Below are 18,629 nucleotides of genomic sequence, written 5' to 3'. Positions count from 1 at the left end.
GGTTGTCGGAGTTGGGACGATGAGCCATCTTGATAGAATAGTGAATGTGGAGGTGTTTGCATCACCAACGGCCACGGTGTTTGAAACTCATACGGTGGTGAGGATTGGTAAAAAGAAGAGCTCTCCGACGGCCCCTCTTGCGATCTCTCGTGTGTCGCTGGCCTATACATCGGCGGTCCACTCGGCGTAATAGGAAATGAAGTTGAACCAGGCCATTGGCTCCAACCTGCTATAGGACTCGGAAAAGGAAACATATAACGGTTAGGATACATAAAAGGGCTAGGAAACGCACATGGTATCATCCGAAAAGGCGGTTGCGTGGGTATCATTGGTTGAGCTGCTGGGTCGGGTGACTATGTCGGTGCTCTCGTTGGGCCTGGTGATTGAATGGCCGCTGATAATGGGCCGGGTGAATGTTTGGGCCTCGTTGAGGGGCTAGCATCGTCGTCCTGTCGTATTGGATTTAAAGGCCCGCGTCTTTCCCTTTGGACACGTAATTGCCGCTGCCTTTTATTTGGCGACAATAAATACGGCTTGCCATGGATCTTAAACCATGGCATGTATTTCGGCACGAACGCTAACTCCGGAACGATGATCGATTTCCTAATAGGTGTATAATCATAACGATCTTCCCACATTTGGATGTACTCGGACCAGAATCTCTGCCAATCTGTATTCAATTACCGAAGGTCGATTTTGTGGTGATCATCAAACACCTCAGGTTCCACGGGAATCGGTTGTCTACATCTAAATTGCCGTAACACCCTGTCTGACTAGTGCATCTCCACGGTCGCGTAGTTGATCAACGCGACTTTCTCGTGCCAAGCGTTTGGATTTTGTAAGAACTCATCCGGAATTACTGCCCGAATTGCCGAATCCTCGTATGGTGTCTATTGAAACTATATGAAAATGATAGAAATATTAGTTATATACATAATACTAAATACTAAATACTAAATACCAATCGACTAGCGAATGATGGAAATATCAATTTTATTTAATACTTACATGTGCTTCCGACTATTGGTCTAATAGAAGCCGTATATCTTCAAGAGAGGTAGGTAATCGAGCATGACTTGCCGGATGGTTCCACCTAATTAAATAAATTTTTATCATACTTTTATTTTTAAAATCTACATAATAATTGTAAAATCTAATATAAAATTTACCTTGTTATGAGTGGGAATGTATATGGGTGGTCCACTCGAGGACGTAGAAATGGAAAGCGAAACCGTGCCCATGACTGCAGTAGTGACAGGCAACCTCCGATTTTTGCTTTCCTCGGTCGCGTCGCCCTGCACATCTCCCGATATAACATTGCCAAGACGACAGACCCCCAACTCAATTCACCAGTTGCTCTAAAATCAACGAGTTTCAGCAGCCATATTAGATGTACGCGGCTCCGTGACGAGTCCGGCATTAGATAACCTCCAATTAACTGAAGAATGTATGCCCGAGCATATCAGATTCTTTCTATTTCGGTTGAATCTTCATCCGGATCCGGGAATGTGTCTCGTAACCAGCCCATCTCGATCTTACCTTCGTCCATTTTCTTCGGAATAACGCCCAAAAGCTCGTAGCACACCGTTCCCCAATCGCTAGATTGGGCAGACCTGGTGATTGGGTACCCATCCACCGGCAATCCCAATTGCAGATTGACATCTTCCAACGTGATAGTGCACTTTCCACATGGAAGATGGAATGCGTGCGTCTCGGGTCTCCACCTCTTGATCAACAACGCACTGATTAGTTTCGGGTCCACCTTGCATCCCCGGCCTACCGTCGCCATGTGCCAAAAACTCGCTTCCCGCATGTAGTTCTCTACCAACGGTGATGGAGGAGCATGCATATTCCGGATATTGCATTCTAATATCCGATCTACAGACTTTTATAACAAATAATAAATTAATAATTATCTAAAGATGCATAAATAAAAATTCTTAAATAATATTTAAAAATTAAATTTAACGCTTACCAATTTCATTTGTTCCACCGATATGTGCTGCTTATCAATACGAGTCAATTCTCCGACCATTGCTGAAATTATACAAATTTTTACGGTTTAAAAAAATTTTAAAAAATAATTTTTTTTTAAAATTATTTAAAAATAGGGATTTAAGAGAAATTTAAGAGGAACTTGAGAGAAAAATTGAGATTGAATATGGATTTGAGAGAAGTTTGGAAGGAATTTGAAAGCAAATTGAGAGGAAATTTAGAGAAAATTGAGAGAAAATTTGAGAGAGGATTAGTTTGTGAAAAAAAAGGTGGGGGTATTTATAGTTTGTTTTGGACCATTGGGGGGCAACTATCAAAAAAATGACCGTTGCACTGTTTACGTGCGGGGCAAATCGCGTCTCCAGGACGCACTACACGTCAGCAAATCGCGTCCACGTCAGCGCGCTTTGCTGACGTGGACACAAACCGCGCTTACGTGGACGCGATTTGTTGCCACGTTAGCAAACCGCGCTGACGTGGACGCGATTTGTTGACACATCCCTTGAAATCGCGCTGACGTGGACGCGATTTAGAGGAAAAGAGCCCATTCCGGTAAATAATAAAATATTGGGTCCATTTCGATAAATTTTAAAAAAATTAGGCTTTTAATAGTAAATTACCCTAACTTCCTACAATAAAAATACAAAAATAATTTCAAATTTATAAAAAATAGAGATATCTATGTCATATTTTAACATAATAAATAAATAATGTCGGCCTGCCACGCAATCAATCGGGAGCTTTTCCTCCCTCCACACAAAACACAAAGTCCTCGACTTAGCTAAATCCAAACTTTTACATACACGCTAGTTGACAACTTGACATAAAAATAACCAAAAACCCTCACTTATAAATTGCTTTTCCAACAAGTCTGAATTTTTTTTTTCATTTATCGTGCCTCCATGGAACTCTCCGGCTGAGCAGATTATTCATGATTCCAATTGCACGATTCTCGCCTTAATTTCAGGGAAGTTCTTTTCTTCTTCTTCTTCTTCTATTTTTGATTTCTGGGTATTTCAGATTTGGTAAAGCTAAGCTAAGCTAGGTGGGGTCTTTTTGGGGGGTCAGTTAGATGAATATTAATGTTAGGATTTCGTGATCTTGAAGGTGGGTTTTTTTTTATTTGGCTATCAAGTTATATTCTTTGTGAGATTTGTCCTTAGTAATAGAAATCTGTTTGTTTAGTTTGATGAGCTGGGTATTTCGGGACTTTGTGACTGGTTTGTTTGGTAGCTGGAAATGTCTTGCAAGTGAAAAACAAATAAATGTTTTCTGTTTTTGGGGGGGGAGGGGTTGAGCGTTTGAATCCCAGATAGGAACAAGTAACAGTAGGGTTAAAAGTAAATAAGTTGATGGAATGACATATAATTGTTTGCTTAAAAAGAGTAATGGAAGGAAATTTATCACAAGGAGGAATGATTCCTGGTGGGGGTTCTTTTGGAGGCCTTGACTTGCAAGGATCAATGAGAGTTCATAATCATGCACAAAACCCTCATAGTATACATCAACACCACCACCCTAACCCTCGCCAAGGTGCTTCTCTTCATGCTTCTATTCATGAGGATTTTCCACTCAAGATGGGGAACATACAGAACTCTGACCAAATCATTTCCTTGATGGATTACAACAAGGGGGAGAGGGGGAAAAGTTCGGTGAGTGATGAGGATGAACCTAGTTTTACGGAAGAGGGTATTGATGGTCACAATGATGGAAGTAAAGGCAAGAAGGGATCACCGTGGCAGCGTGTGAAGTGGACTGATAAAATGGTGAGGCTTCTAATTACTGCGGTGTCTTATATAGGAGAGGATGCTGCAGGGGGCTGTGGTGGTGGGATGAGGAGGAAATTTGCTGTAATACAGAAGAAGGGTAAGTGGAAATCAGTGTCGAAAGTCATGGCAGAAAGGAGTTATCATGTTTCACCTCAGCAGTGTGAGGATAAGTTCAATGACCTGAATAAGAGGTATAAGAAACTAAATGATATGCTTGGTAGGGGAACTTCTTGTCAGGTTGTCGAGAACCCAGCACTTTTGGATGTTATAGATTACTTAACGGAGAAAGAAAAGGATGATGTGAGGAAAATTTTAAGCTCAAAGCATCTTTTCTATGAGGAGATGTGTTCTTATCATAATGGGAACAGATTGCATCTGCCTCATGATCCGCAATTGCAGCGTTCCTTGCAGTTGGCTTTTAGAATTAAAGATGATCAAGAGAAGGATGATGCAAAGAGGCATCGACATGATGATAATGACGACGACGACGACGACGATGATGATATGGAAACTGATGATCATGATGACTTTGAGGAGAATCATGCTTCACATGGGGATGACAGGGGAATATATAGGGTATTAGGGGGCTCTGCCAAGAGATCGAGACAAGTCCAGGTCCATGAAGATGCTTGTTTCCATAATTCTTCAAACTCCCAGGACTGCAACAAAAATTCTTTTCCTTATCCACCACCTGCACAAGCTGATATAAATCAAGCGCCACCTGAAAACCCAAGAGCAGCTTGGTTACAAAAGCAGTGGATCGAGTCTTGCTCGCTTCAGCTAGAAGAACAGAAACTACAAATTCAAGTTGAGATGCTAGAATTGGAGAAACAGCGTTTCAAGTGGCAGAGATTTAGTAAGAAGAGGGATCGTGAGCTTGAAAAGATGAGAATGGAAAACGAGAGGATGAAGCTCGAGAATGAGCGAATGGCATTAGAGTTGAAGCGAAAGGAACTGGATGCTGATTAAAACCAAGTGATATTTACCTCAAACTTCTTATATTCTTTTACAGTGGCAGGCCTGGATGCAAATTTAGTTTGTTGTTCCTAAGCTGCTATATTCTTATCCTGAAGTATTGCACATAGAATTGGCAGACTAAGCTGAAAAATGATGATGCCTACTTTTATTGTGCAAACATATGCATGACTTTTTACAATTTGTATGTACTTGTTTTGCTCTTTGTGAATTGGTATTAATTAGCTAGAAGAGTTTTGTGCAAAGGTTCTCCTTGTTTATGCATTATTGCATAAAACTGTCAGTTTGGGTTTTTAAGAGAAGAATAATAATAAAGTTTGTACCCGGTGTGCAAGGCTCCGACCATAAGCAAGGTCTGGTGGAGGTGTTTTCCCCCCTTTTTGCATAGAGAGGCTGTTTATTTTCAGGGTATTTGATAGAATGCTTTCATCTTTCATCATCATAATTCTTTTGAGATGTGTGTTTTTGTTCATGTTCCATGTTCCAACTCTCTACCAAACTCATCAGGCTCAATGTTCATTAATGGTGACTGCTATTCCTACTTCTAAGTGTGTATGGACGTTGGTGTATACTGGAGACCTATGTTACTAGGACTTGGTTGGTTATGAAGGTTGGCGAGATGTTCAATTTGTTTCGAGATTTTTTAATTTTTAATTTTATGTATTTTAAGTCTTTGGACAATCATATCCTTGTACTCGTGTTCGGATACAAGTTAAAATTCAATTTTCTTCTCCATTTTCTTTGGCAATTAATTACTGTTATTGCAAAATTGCAATCATAAATTATTATATTAAAAGAAAGGGTAAAAAAGAGAGAAGACAACTCAAAGCCCAACAAATTACCTGGCTCAAGCTAACTCATGAAGCCTTCAATTGATTCGAAATTGAACAAAATCCCGACCCAAAGTTTTATTGGGATAATCCTCCCGGCCTTTTCTCACTTGGCTCCTGTCAATAACTCATGATAAATTGCTTGGCGATGTGATGTACAGCTAAGGTCATTCAGCAGCTGCTGCCATAGCGGCTTTATCTTTTTTTTTTTTTTCATCACCGGATCTTTTACTGACGCAGTCCGGCCATCACCTTCACTTCTATCATCACCATCACCTCCTTCCACATATGTACATACCTACATACGATTAGCGGTGAAAAGGCTTTGGAGGAACTTCCCCTAGCAAAAAAAAAAAAAAGAAGAAGAAGAAGAAGAAAGAAACGCTGCGGCTGATTTTTCAAAAGCTATGAGATCTGAGGCCTTTCTCATTTCCTTCTACCACTTTTTGCAAAATACCCATTTTTTATATTTGATTCTTAAGTCATTCTTCTTTTACACGGTTGTAGTTTTGTGAAGAATGATGATGCATGCACGGGGCTTTTAGCAGCTGTAATCTTGATGCAAATTTTCTATTAATTAATTAGCAAAATGACTGATTGGCAGTGCGTTTTTCTCATTGGGATGTCTTGTTTGAGTTTTTTTGGCTTACTTGGTCTGTGAATGTTGCCAATCCCACTGAATATATCGTATTTGCAGTTTACAACATAAAAATGCATAGTCTTTGTTGCTAGGTCTAGTCATTGATACCTCTCTTGGAACAACTCAGATAAAGCTTTGTCTTTCCTAAATGCAAAATGTATTTGCTTTGGGACAGGTATGTTAAACTTTGATCAGGCCTTTTATGATGCGCTTCATGTGTCGATTTCATCAATTGTAGCATCTTCTTCTTCTTAAATTGCTACTTTGAAGCATTGAAAATTTAGTTGCCTGAGAGTCACTCTTTTTCTTTTGTAACCTGAATTAGTACTATCCATGTTTATTATTTACTTATAAATTATAAAAAGTATGTTATCTTGTAATCCTTATTGTTCATCTTGGTTCTACTGAAGCTAGATACTCAATCTGTCATTGGTTTTGATACTATCTTCTTAGTATATGTTTACAAGAATTTCAGAGGCTCTGACTATGGCCAATGACGAGTTGTTACATGGGGTAGTTCTTTTGTTCGCTATTTTGTTTCCTATCATCTCTGAAGATACAGATTTTTTTTTAATGGAAGTCATGAGCATCACTATCATTGACTTGGAATATTGATGAAATCTGAGGGTTTTTTTTTAATTGCGGATTTTTAGTTGTTATAACTTACGGGTTGGATTTTGTAGCTTGGTTAGATTCTTTTGTAGCCAATGTGCTTAAGGTTTTGAGATAATTTCCTTGGGTTTCATTGAGCTCCTATTGCATTTTGCCCAATGATGGAAACTTGGTTTTGATTGAACGGTTTTGGTTTTCAATTGATCTTTAGCTTTTTCACACCGCCTGCTTCTCTGTCTCTCTCATGCATATTATGTGTGTATGTTTGTTTGTTTAGTTATTTTATTTATTAGTGTTGGTGGTGTGAAAAAGCTAAAGATAAATTGAAAACCAAAACCATTCAATCAAAACCAAGTTTCCATCATTGGGTAAAATGCAATAGGAGCTCAATGAAACCCGAGGAAATCTGCTTCTCTCTCTCTCTCATGCATATTATGTGTGTATGTTTGTTTGTTTAGTTATTTTATTTATTATTGTTGGTGGTGTGGTAAGAGCTATTGGTGAATGCCTTTATGTTGAACTGTTCATGATTTTGGCATGGCTATGAGATCTGAGGGCTCTTGCTAATTGCACTTTTAGAGTTTTTGAAGACAGATATTGTCTTCAGGCTTACTTAGTCAAAAGTACAGAGTGAATGGTGTTTAGATTTAGGACATGTATGAGATTGCTATTCAAGGCAATTTTAAAGATATCTTTTACCACTCAAATCTTTGTATTATTTTGCTCATGTTGCTATGGCATTAATGTCGGCCTCCATCCTTTCAAATACTTCTCATCATAGGTCTTGGGTGATTCTTATTCTCCTTCCTTCTTCTTTGTTGTTGATATAATTCATGGTCTTATGGCTAATGATGGCACTGGTAGTAGTTGATGTGGAAAAGTCTTCAAAGTAATTCCATAGCGTCACAATAGATGAAACTATTCCGAAGTCTGGCCTTAGAGGGCATTGCAGGTTCTCTCTATTAAGTATGTGTTTGAACTTTTCGGTGTATTTCTTTATTTGAATTTTGCTGCTGTTATCATTTCTTTTGAATTTGCTGCTGTCCTTGGTTTTGAATTTTTTTGTTTGTTAGCATCATCTGCAAATAAGTCTCCTATAGAATAGGAATATCTCTAGGCTTCTTTCATGTATTAATATGCTTGCTGCCATTCAATAAAACCATCATCTTTCTTTGTCACTGTTGCATTTTTATGGTGTCAGAGTCTTCTTAAGCTCCAACAAGTGCGATTCATTGCAAGTGAGATTTTTTCTCTTTCCACCATATGCTTTATTTGAAGATCTTTGATGTTCCTTAGTTGATGACTTTACTGGTAATATGTGTTTCGGCATACTGCTATAATCTTAGTTTTACCATTTTAGATATTACAATCACTAAGTTTCAAAATCTGTTTGAAAATCCATCTAGAGTCATCAGCCTGATCGAGGACTGCACTGTTCTTATTTCTTTGACATGCATTCCTTTATTGAAAACGCATGCATGTCAATGTCTCTGCCTTGTTTTAATATTAACTTCTGAAGCAAGCAGTTCTTCGGCATATTGGTAACTAGAATGGTGTTTGGTTCAGAGTAATAACTCTTGCAGATGGTAATGACTGTCAGAAAAAACTAAATTTATTGAATTGAGAGGTTTTTTTATTATAAATCTTGCTGGAATCTTGTTTAGAATGAATGAATCAATGCTTGACTGCTTAGATTTTTCAATGTTGGTTGATTAATGTGTAGAATGTCTGGGTATCTTATATCCAAAATTTCAACATTTTATGTTTAAATACTAGAATTTTTGTTTTATTTTTTTTTCTTTTGCAATTTCATTTTGCTACATTACTTTTTTTTGGCCCAATGATTGAGAGAACTCATTGAATTGGAGCAGTCATTTCTTATTTTTGTTTCGGACCTTTGCTATCAGCAATGGCATCAACAATTCAACATTCAATATCATCTCTTTTCTTTTCCCCTTCAATTTTGTTTTCGTAGGAAGAACAGCTCCTTTTCCTTTCTTTCTCTATTTCTTTCTTTCTTCTTGTCAACACTGCTGCTGATATGGTGAAGGCTTGTAACAAAAATCAGTGAGTTTAAAAACTGCAAATGATCTGTCATAGCTATGAGATCTGAGGGCTTATCATGATTTTTAATATCTGCCATTGTCATGCTGTGCTGTTGCAAACTCCGTTTCCTTGGCGTATGAGATTTTCTTTTATGTTACTCTGATTCATGTGTGAGTGTTGGACAATGGTATGCCAAATTTTTTCTAAGATTTTTATGTATTTGGAGGGCTCATATAGGTTTATATCCCTGTATAATTGATTTTCATCATGGAATTGTAAGTTGTGTGCAAGCAGGGATTGTTGATGTTCGGATTTGTTCAAATCCCAGCTTGTGCTTTGTGAGTGTTTTCTGCTAATCCCTTAATGCTTCATGTCATACTTTTGCTGCTACACACTTCATAAATTTCAATTGTAATGTCACTGTCTCATGAATGCTTACTAAAGTTCTCCTGCTTTGAGATGTGGTTGACTTGCCACAGTTGAGATTCAAATATGAAAATCGGAGTTGCAAAAGGTGAGATTTGAATAGAATTAATTGCATTAAGCTCAGTTCAACCCCTCATTTCTTGTGAAAGAAGATTTTATGGTTACAACTTTTCAAGGGAATGACCTTACCCTTGACCTTGACCTTCATGTGTCCATTTCATCAATTATAGCATCTTCCTCTTCTTGAATACTTTGAAGCATTGAAAAGGTAGTTGTTTGAGAGTCACTCTTTTTTTGTGTGACCTGAACCAGTACTTTCCATGTTTGTTATCTGCTAATGCATTAAATATGGTATGTTATCTGGTAATCCTCATTGTTCATTTTGGTTCTACTGAAGCTAGCTACTCAAGCTGTCATTGGTTTTGATACTATCTTATTATTATATGTTTAGATGAATTTCAAAGGCTCTGACATATGACGAATGATGAGTTGTTACATGGGGTAGTTCTTTTGTTTGCCATTTTGTTTCTTATCATCTCTGAAGATACAGATTGTTTTTTTCTTTAATAAAAGTCATAAGAATCACTATAGTTAAATTCAAATACTGATGAAATCTGAGTTTCTTGTTTTTTTTCTTGAATTACAGCTTTTTTGTTTGTTATAACTTAAGGGATGGTATTTATACCTTGGTTAGATTCTTTGTAATCAATGTGCTTAGGGTTTTAGATAATTTCCTTGGGTTTCATTGAGCTACTTTTTTATTTTGCCCAATGATGGAAACTCAGTTTTGATTGAACCATTCTGGTTTTCGATTTATCTCTACACACCGCCTGCTTCATTCTCTCTCTCTCTCTCTCTCTCTCTCTCTCTCTCTTCCAATATACATATGTGTATTGTGTGTGTGTGTGTATGCATTTACTTATTTATTTTATTTTATTTAATTTTGGTGGTGTGTCAAGAGCTATTGGTGAATGCCTTTACTGTGAACTGTTCATGATTTTGGCGTAGCTATGAGATCTGAGGGCTCTTTCTATTGGATCTTTTAGAGTTTTTGAAGTCGGATGTTGTCTTCAGGCTTACTTAGTTGAAGGTGCACAGTGAATGGTGTTTAGGTTTAGGACTTATAAGAGACTGCTTTTAAAGATATCTTTTACCACAATCTTTGGTACTATTTTACTCATCTCCCTCTAATACTTCGTGCGGAGCGGTTCGGTCTCCATCATTTCAAATATTTTTCATCATTGGTTTTTGGTGATTCTTATTCTCCTTCCCTCTTCTTTGTTGTTATTATTAATAATGTTGATATAATTCATGGTCTTATGACTAACAATGTTACTGGTAGTACAATTGATAATTATATTCTGTGATCTGGCCTTCGAGGGCATTGCAGGTTCTTTCTGTGAAGAATGTGTTTGAACTTTCTGGGGTTATCCTTTATTTGAAATTTGCTGGTGTTATCATTTATTTTGAATTTTTTTTGTTTGTTTGTGTTATTTGCAAATAAGTCTCCTATAGAATAGGAGTATCTCTAGGCTTCTTTCATGTATAGCCATTCAATAAAATCATCTTTCTTTGTTACCATCACTTGCATTTATATGGTGTCAGAGCCTTCTTAAACTCCAACAAGTTTGATCCATCGCAAGTGACATTTTTTGTTTCCGTCATATGGTTTATTTGAATATATTTGATGTTCCTTGATAGATGACTTTGCCAGTTGTATGTGTTTAAGCATACTGCTATGATTTTAGTTTTATTCAACTATATCATAAGATTTTAGATATTACAATCACTAAGTTTCAGAATCTGTTTGAAAATCCATCTAGAACCGTCAGCTAGATCGAGGGCTGCACTGCTTTTATTTCTTTAACCTCCATTCCTTTATTGAGGCTGCTATTTAAAGATATCTTTTACCACACGATCTTTGGTATTATTTTGGTCATATCCCTCGGATACTTTGTCTGGAGAGGTTGCTATGGCATCAATGTTGGCCTCCATCCTTTTAACTACTTATCATTCATTTTGGTGATTCTTATTCTCCTTCCCTCTTCTTTGTTATTATTGTTGATATAATTCATGGTCTTATGGTTAATGATGGCACTGGTAGTAGTAGATGTGGAAAAGTCTTCAATAAATCCCATAGCGTCACAAATTATGAAACTATTCCGAGGTATGGCCTTCGAGGGAATTGCAGGTTCTTTCCATTAATCATGTGTTTTAACTTTCTGGTGTAATTCTTTATTTGAATTTTGCTGGTGTTATCATTTATTTTGAATTTGCTGCTGTTTTCCTTTGTTTTGAATTTTGTTGTTTGTTTGTATCATCTGCAAATAAGTCTCCTATAGAATGGGAGTATCTATAGGCTTCTTTCATGTATAAATATGGTTGCTTCCTTTGATTAAAATCATCTTTCTTTATCACTGTCACTTGCATTTATATGGTGTCTGGGCCTTATTAAAGTTTGATCCATCACAAGTGATGTTTTTTTTCCGCCATATGGTTTATTTGAAGATCTTTGATGTTCCTTAGTTGATGACTTTGCTGGTTGTATGTGTTTAAGTATACTGCTATAATTTTAGTTTTATTTTATTATATCATAAGATTTTACATGTTACAATTACTAAGTTTCCGAATCTGTTTGAAAATCCTTCTAGAATCGTCAGCCTGATCTAGTGCTGCAATATTCTTATTTTTTTGACCTCCATTCCTTTATTGATAATGCATGCATGTCGGGGTCCATGCCTTGTTTTAATACAACTTCCGAAGCAAGCAGTTCTTTGGGATTATTGGTAACTGGAATGGTGTTTGGTTCAAAGTAATAACTTGAGCGATTGGTAGTGACGATTAGGAAAAACTAAATTTATTGAATTGAGAGGTTTTTTTAGTATAAATGTTACTGGCATCTTATTTAGAGTGAGGAAGTTAATCCTTGAATGCTCAGACTTTTCACTGTTGATTGATTACTACATAGTAGACATGGGTATTTTCTTTTATTTCAACATTTTATGTTTAAAAACTACAATTGTGCTTTTGCAAATTCATTTTGCAGCATTCTTTTTGGCCCAATGATTGAGAACTCATTGAAATGGAGCAGTTATTTCTGATTTTCATTTCTGACCTTTGCTATCAGCAATGGCATCAAACATTCAATATCATCTCTCTCTTTTTTTCCCTTTTCTTTATTTTCCCATTTCTGTTTCCTATGAAGAACAGCTCTCTTTCTTTCTCTCTCTTTCTTCATATCAACATGGCTGCTGATATGGTGAAGGCTCGTAACGAAAATCAGTTAGTTTAAACCCTGCAAATGACCCATCATAGTATGAGATCTGAGGGCTTTTGTGATTCTTCATGCCTGCCTTTATCATGCCGCACTGTTACAAACTTTGTTTCTTTGGTGTATGAGATTTTCATTTATGTTACTCTAATTCATGTGTGAATGTTGGACACAGGTATCCCTGTATAATTGAATTTCAAGCATGGAATTGTAAGTTGTCTGCAAGAAAGGGTTGCCGATATTCAGATTCATTCAATCCTAGCTTGTGCATTGTGAGTGTTTTCTGCTAATCTCCCCTTAATGCTTTACTTCTTACTTTTGCTGCTATTCACTTTATAAATTTCAGTTGTAATGTCACTATCCAATGTAATGCATGCTGTAATAAACTTCACCTGCTTTGACATTTAGTCGAATTGCTAAAGTTGATATTTGAATCTCAGTTACGACGATTGGAATTGCAAAAGGCGAGATTCAAATAAAATCAATTGGATTAAGTTGAGTTCAAACCCACATTTCTTGTGAATGAAAATTTTATGGTTACAAGTTTCAAGGGAATGATCTGGCCCTTGAGTCATTGTTGTTGTAGAAGTGGACTTCTTTCCCAGGCATTTGGACTGAGTTCGAATCTTGGTGTCATAGAGGGCTTTACTTGAATACCAGACTTAGATCGTAAAACAGATGAGAACACCTGTGGTTATAAAAAAATTGATATGTTACTGGTAATCCTTATTGTTCATTGTGGTTCTAATGAAGCTAGCTACTCGATCTGCCATTGGTTTTGATACTATCTTCTTAGTCTATGTTTAAATGAATTTCAAAGGCTCTGACATATGGCCAATGATGAGAAGTTGTTGCATGGGGTAGTTCTTTCGTTTCCTATCATCTCTGAAGATGCATATTGCTTTTTTAATGAAAGTCATGAGCATCACTATTGTTGAATTGGAATTTTGATGAAATCTGAGGGTTGTTTTTTTTTTTTGAATTGCTGATTTTTAGTTGTTATAACTTAAGGGTTGATTTTTGTAGCTTGGTTAGATCCTTTGTAGCCTATGTGCTTAAGGTTTTACATAATTTCCTCGGGTTTCTTTGAGCTCCGGTTGTATTTTGCCCAATGATGGAAAATCAGTTTTGATTGAACAGTTCTGGGTTTCAATTTATCTCTAGCTTTTACACACTGCCTGTTTTATTCTCTGTCAATATACACATACGTATTATGTATGTTTGTATGTATGCGTGTCTATTTATTTATTTTATTTATTATTGCTGGTGGTGTGTTAAGAGCTATTGGTGAATGCCTTTACAGTGAACTGTCCATGATTTTGGCATAGCTATGTGATGCGGTTTTGGGGAGAAAACAGCAACAATAGAAAGAATTAGGGCTGAACAAACGATTAGTAAAGAAGATGCAAGTCTAGAAAACTTAGGGTTATAGAAAACCTCTAGTTTTTCAATTGATTCAAGAAAAACAATAAGAACAATAATTATGGCTATAAAGCCTACAACTTATTTATATAGCCTTTCTTTCTTGGAAGTAAAGTTACTAGGCTTTCTTGCAAATAAAATTTTATTCTCGTCCTAGATTTAAGCTGTAATATATCTAATATTTAAAATAGATATTATAAGATAGAACTGACATGATAAAATATTATAATAAAAATAAAAGATCCTAAATCACTATGAGATCTGAAGGCTCTTTCTAATTTCACTTTTAGGTTTTTTGAAGTCAGATATTGTCTTCAGGCTTACTTAGTCAAAAGTGCAGAGCAGATGCTGTTTAATTCTAGGACTTATACGAGACTACTATTTAAGGCAAATTTGAAGATATCTTTTACCACACAATCTTTGGTATTATTTTGCTCATAGCCCTCGGACACTTTGTGTGGAGAGGTTGCTATGGCATCAATGTCAGCTTCCATCCTTTCAACTACTTGTCATTATTGGTTTTGGTGATTCTTATTCTCCTTCCCTCTTTGTTGTTGTTATTGTTATTATTGTTGATATAATTCATGGTCTTATGATTAATGATGGCACTGGTAGACCGGTAGTAGTAGATGTGGAAAAGTCTTCAATGAAATAGTGTCACAATTGATGAAACTATTCTGAGGTCTGGCCTCCGAGGGCATTTGCAGGTTCTTTCTATGAAGCATGTGTTTGAACTCTCTGGTGTTATCCTTTATTTGAAATTTTCTGTTATCATTTTTTTTGAATTTGCTTCTGTTTTCCTTTGTTTTGAATTTTGTTGTTTGTTAGTATCACCTGCAAATAAGTCTCCTATAGAAGAGGAGTATCTCTAGGCTTCTTTGACGTATTAATATGCTTGCTGCCATTGAATAAAATCAACATCTTTTTTTTTTTTTCACTGTCACTTGCATTTATATGGTGTCAGAGCCTTCCTAAGCTCCAACAAGTTTTATCCATCGCAAGTGACATTTTTTTCATTCTGCCATATGTTTTATTTTATTTGAAGATCTTTGATGTTCCGTAGTTGATGACTTTGCTGGTTGTATGTGTTCAAGTATACTGTTTTAGTCTTAGTTCTATTATTTTAGATATTGCAATCACTAAGTTTCAGAAAATCCATCTAGATTCATCGGCCCAATCGAGGGTTTCACTGTTCCTATTTCTCTGACCTCCATTCCTTTATTGATAATGTATGTATGTCAAGGTCCATGCCTTGTTTTAATATAACTTCTGGAGCAAGCAGTTCGTTGGAATATTGGTAACTGGAATGGTGTCTAATTCCTAGTAATAATTCTTGCAGATGGTAATGACTGTTGGGAAAAACTAATTTTATTGAATTGAGTCATTTTTTACTATAAACCTTGCTAGAATATTTATTTAATGCTTTGATTTTTCTCTGCTTGTTGATTAATGTGTAGAACATCTGGGTATCCTATATTTCAAATTTTCAACATTTTATGTTTAAACACTACAGTAACTTTTTTTTTTCTTTTGCAATTTCATTTTGCTGCATTAGTTTTTTTCGCCCAATGATAGAGAACTCATTGAAATGGAGCAGTTATTTCTGATTTTTGTTTTGGACCTTTGCTATCAGCAATGGCATCAACAATTCAACATTCAATATCATCCCTTTTCCTTCCTTTTCTTTTCCTCTACAATATTTGTTTCATATGATGAACAGCTTTTTCTCTTTCTTTCTCTCTTTCTTCATATCAACATTGCTGCTGATATGATAGAGGCTCGTAACTAAAATCAGCGAGTTTAAAAACTGCAAATGACCCATCATAGCTCTGAGATCTGAGGGCTTTTATGATTCTTAATATCTGTCTTTATCATGCTGTGTTGTTGCAAACTTTGTTTCTCTGGTGTATGAGATTTTCATTTACATTACTCTAATTCATGCGTGAGTGTTGGACACAGGTATGCCCAATATTTTCTAAAGGTTTTCATGTATTTGGAGGACCCTAAAGGATCATATATCATGGAATTGTAAGTTGTTTGCAAGCAAGGGTCGTCGATGTTCAATCCCACCTTGTGCTTTGTGAGTGTTTCCTGCTAATCTCCCTTAATGCTTCATGTCTCACTTTTGCTGCTATTCACTTCATAAATTTCAATTGTAATGTCACTATCTAATGTAATGTAACGCCTGCTTTTCTTGCAGATGGTAGTGACTAAGGAAAACCTAAGTTTATTGAATTGAGAGGTATTTAGAAGGAAGCATTCAATGCTTGAACGCTTATATTTTCTAACTGTTGATTGATTAATGTGTAAACTACAATTGTGCTTTTACAAATTCATTTTGCTGCAATTTGTTTGGCCCAATGATTGAGGACTCATTGAAATGGAGCAGTTATTTCTGATTTTCATTTCGGACCTTTGCTATCAGCAATTGCATCAAACATCCAATATCATCTTTTTCTTTTTCTTTTTTGTTTCATATGAAGAACAGCTCTTTTCTTTCTCTCTCTCTCTATTTCCTCTCTTTCTTCATATCAACTCGGTGCTGATTTGGTGGAGGCTCGTAATGAAAATCAACGAGTTTAAAAAACTGCAAATGACCCATCATAGCTATGAGATCTGAGGGCTTTTCATGATTCTTAGTATCTGCCTTTATCATTCTCTGCTGTTGCAAACTTTGTTTCCTTGGCGACTCTGATTTTCATTTATGTTACTCTAATTCATGTGTGATTGTTGGACACAGGTATGCCGACTGTAGATACTCGTTTTTGGTTATTTAACCTTTCTGTTTAAGGCAAACAGAGATTTTCGACTCAGGGCATCGGCTAACACGTTAGTTTTACCTGGATGATAGTCGATAATCAGATCATAATTTTTTAACAATTCAAGCTATCTGTGCTGTCTCAGATTCAACTCTTTCTACGTCAATAAGTATTTCAGGCTTTTGTGATCTGTGAATATACTTCTTTTCTTTTGTTTGATATAAAAGAAATCTTGAATGTTAATTGTGCTTTTGGAGGAGATACAACTTTAGATATTAAGAATTGTTGAAATTGATAATTATTATATACATATATTTAGAGGTTTGATATATTTTAAATGTCTTTTTATATATTCAACTCTAAAGAAAATAACACTTACCTTTGATCATTTATCATAATGCTCTAAAAGTTACATGATGTTTCATTATGTATATTAATACGTTTGATTCATGTTTAAATTACTTGTACGGTTTTTATGCTGAGGCAACAGTCTGGGTTCATGTTTGGAGTTATAAGTTTAATATGGTTCGCATTTATCTTCTTGCTTTGGATTTAGACTTGGTTCGTAATAAGAGTTTTAGATTCAATAGATTTTATCCCGCTAGCTTCGTGCCTTGCTAGCTTCACCTCTCGTTACTTTTGCTTCCAGCTAGCTTCGCTTCCTGCTAGTTTCGGTCCCACTAGCTTCACTCTGCGCTAGCTTTGATCTCACTAGCTTAGCATCTTACTGGCTTTGCCTCCTGTTGGTTTCGTGTCTCGCTAGCTTTAAAATGTTCCTTATCAAGTAAGTTTTTATCATTTAGATGCATGATTGAAAAATTCTCAATTATAACATTTATCATTATTTATTTATTTATTTGCATATATCATATCATTAAATATATATTTTATGTGAATAAATACATATATAAATTCAATTTTAATGTATTCTTTTAGTATTTAATCATTTTTTTTAAAATACACATAAGTGGTTTCATATATACTTGTTTACATTTTGTTTGCCCACATGTCACTAGCTCACATAACTTGCTCAGGTACTACTAATTTAAGTAGTACTCTTGTTATGGCTTAGAATTGCTTAGGTAATTTCCCCTAAAATGTTACATGATGCAATTTGCTTTTGAAGTATTCCATATTATGCCTCATGCGTGAGAGTTTCTTTTCTTTTAAAAAGAAAAATTACCAGGTAAAATGTAGATATTCATTTTTTGTTATTAACATTTCCTTTAAGTAATAGTGGTAGGAAATATCGTTCCTTACAGACTCATTCCATGCTGAGAAGGTTGTGGAGCTAGACTTAAGAAGGTTGGCATGATTCTTAGGTCTGCTCCATTGTTGGGATGTTTTGGAGAGCAAGACTTAGGTTAAAATACGGATATTGTTAAAAATTTTACTCAACCTTTGTTTGGAGTGCAAATGTTTTTGTCTTTTCGCTGATCAAATTGCGCACTTACAATTAAGTTTGTAAGTAACACTCTCCTTGCTAAAATGAGTTACATGAGTGTATCCATGAAATTATTATTATATCCACCATTTTTGTAATTCCTCTTTCATTACTCTTATTACCCAATTCATAAACACATTTTTGTGAAATAATACACTTCTTTCCCATGTTCTATAGAAAATGTCGGTTGTTAACCATTTTTTGGGATAATTATTTTAGAAAGGCTATAAATAGAAGATTCAAAGTTTCATTTTGGGAACTTTTGGATCGTTTAGCACACTAAAATTTTCTTTACAACTTGCCTTCTATATTATAATTTTTATTCTTCTCAGCCCCTTCATAACAATCGTCTGTCACCACATTTGTTCTGATCTTTTTCTTTGTCATCTTTTCACAATTCTTATGTTGCTAGATCCTTGATGGAATTGAAAGTTGTGTGC

General features: G+C 35.7%; 1 protein-coding gene across 5 annotated transcripts; it reads left to right on the top strand.

The window, feature by feature from the left end:
* Window positions 1-2,716: 2,716 nt before the first annotated feature.
* LOC107910457 (uncharacterized) lies at window positions 2,717-16,988 on the top strand. 5 transcript variants are annotated; one of them, XM_041088418.1, is made up of 5 exons: window positions 2,717-11,460; window positions 12,740-12,836; window positions 15,946-16,066; window positions 16,187-16,228; window positions 16,727-16,988. In XM_041088418.1, exon 1 carries the CDS (start codon window positions 3,384-3,386, stop codon window positions 4,731-4,733), a length of 1,350 nt encoding a protein of 449 aa, XP_040944352.1. In that variant the 5' UTR covers window positions 2,717-3,383; the 3' UTR covers window positions 4,734-11,460; window positions 12,740-12,836; window positions 15,946-16,066; window positions 16,187-16,228; window positions 16,727-16,988. The 5 variants fall into 5 exon arrangements, with proteins under 5 accessions (XP_040944352.1, XP_040944351.1, XP_040944348.1 ...); XM_041088417.1 differs by having other exon boundaries at window positions 13,005-16,066; XM_041088414.1 differs by having other exon boundaries at window positions 2,717-12,836.
* The last annotated feature ends 1,641 nt before the right edge of the window (window positions 16,989-18,629 follow it).

The sequence above is a fragment of the Gossypium hirsutum genome, chromosome D02 (genome assembly GCF_007990345.1).
Source record: "Gossypium hirsutum isolate 1008001.06 chromosome D02, Gossypium_hirsutum_v2.1, whole genome shotgun sequence".
Lineage (NCBI taxonomy): Eukaryota > Viridiplantae > Streptophyta > Magnoliopsida > Malvales > Malvaceae > Gossypium > Gossypium hirsutum.
Note: the sequence above shows the minus strand (reverse complement) of the source record. Positions and strands in the feature narration are given on the sequence as shown.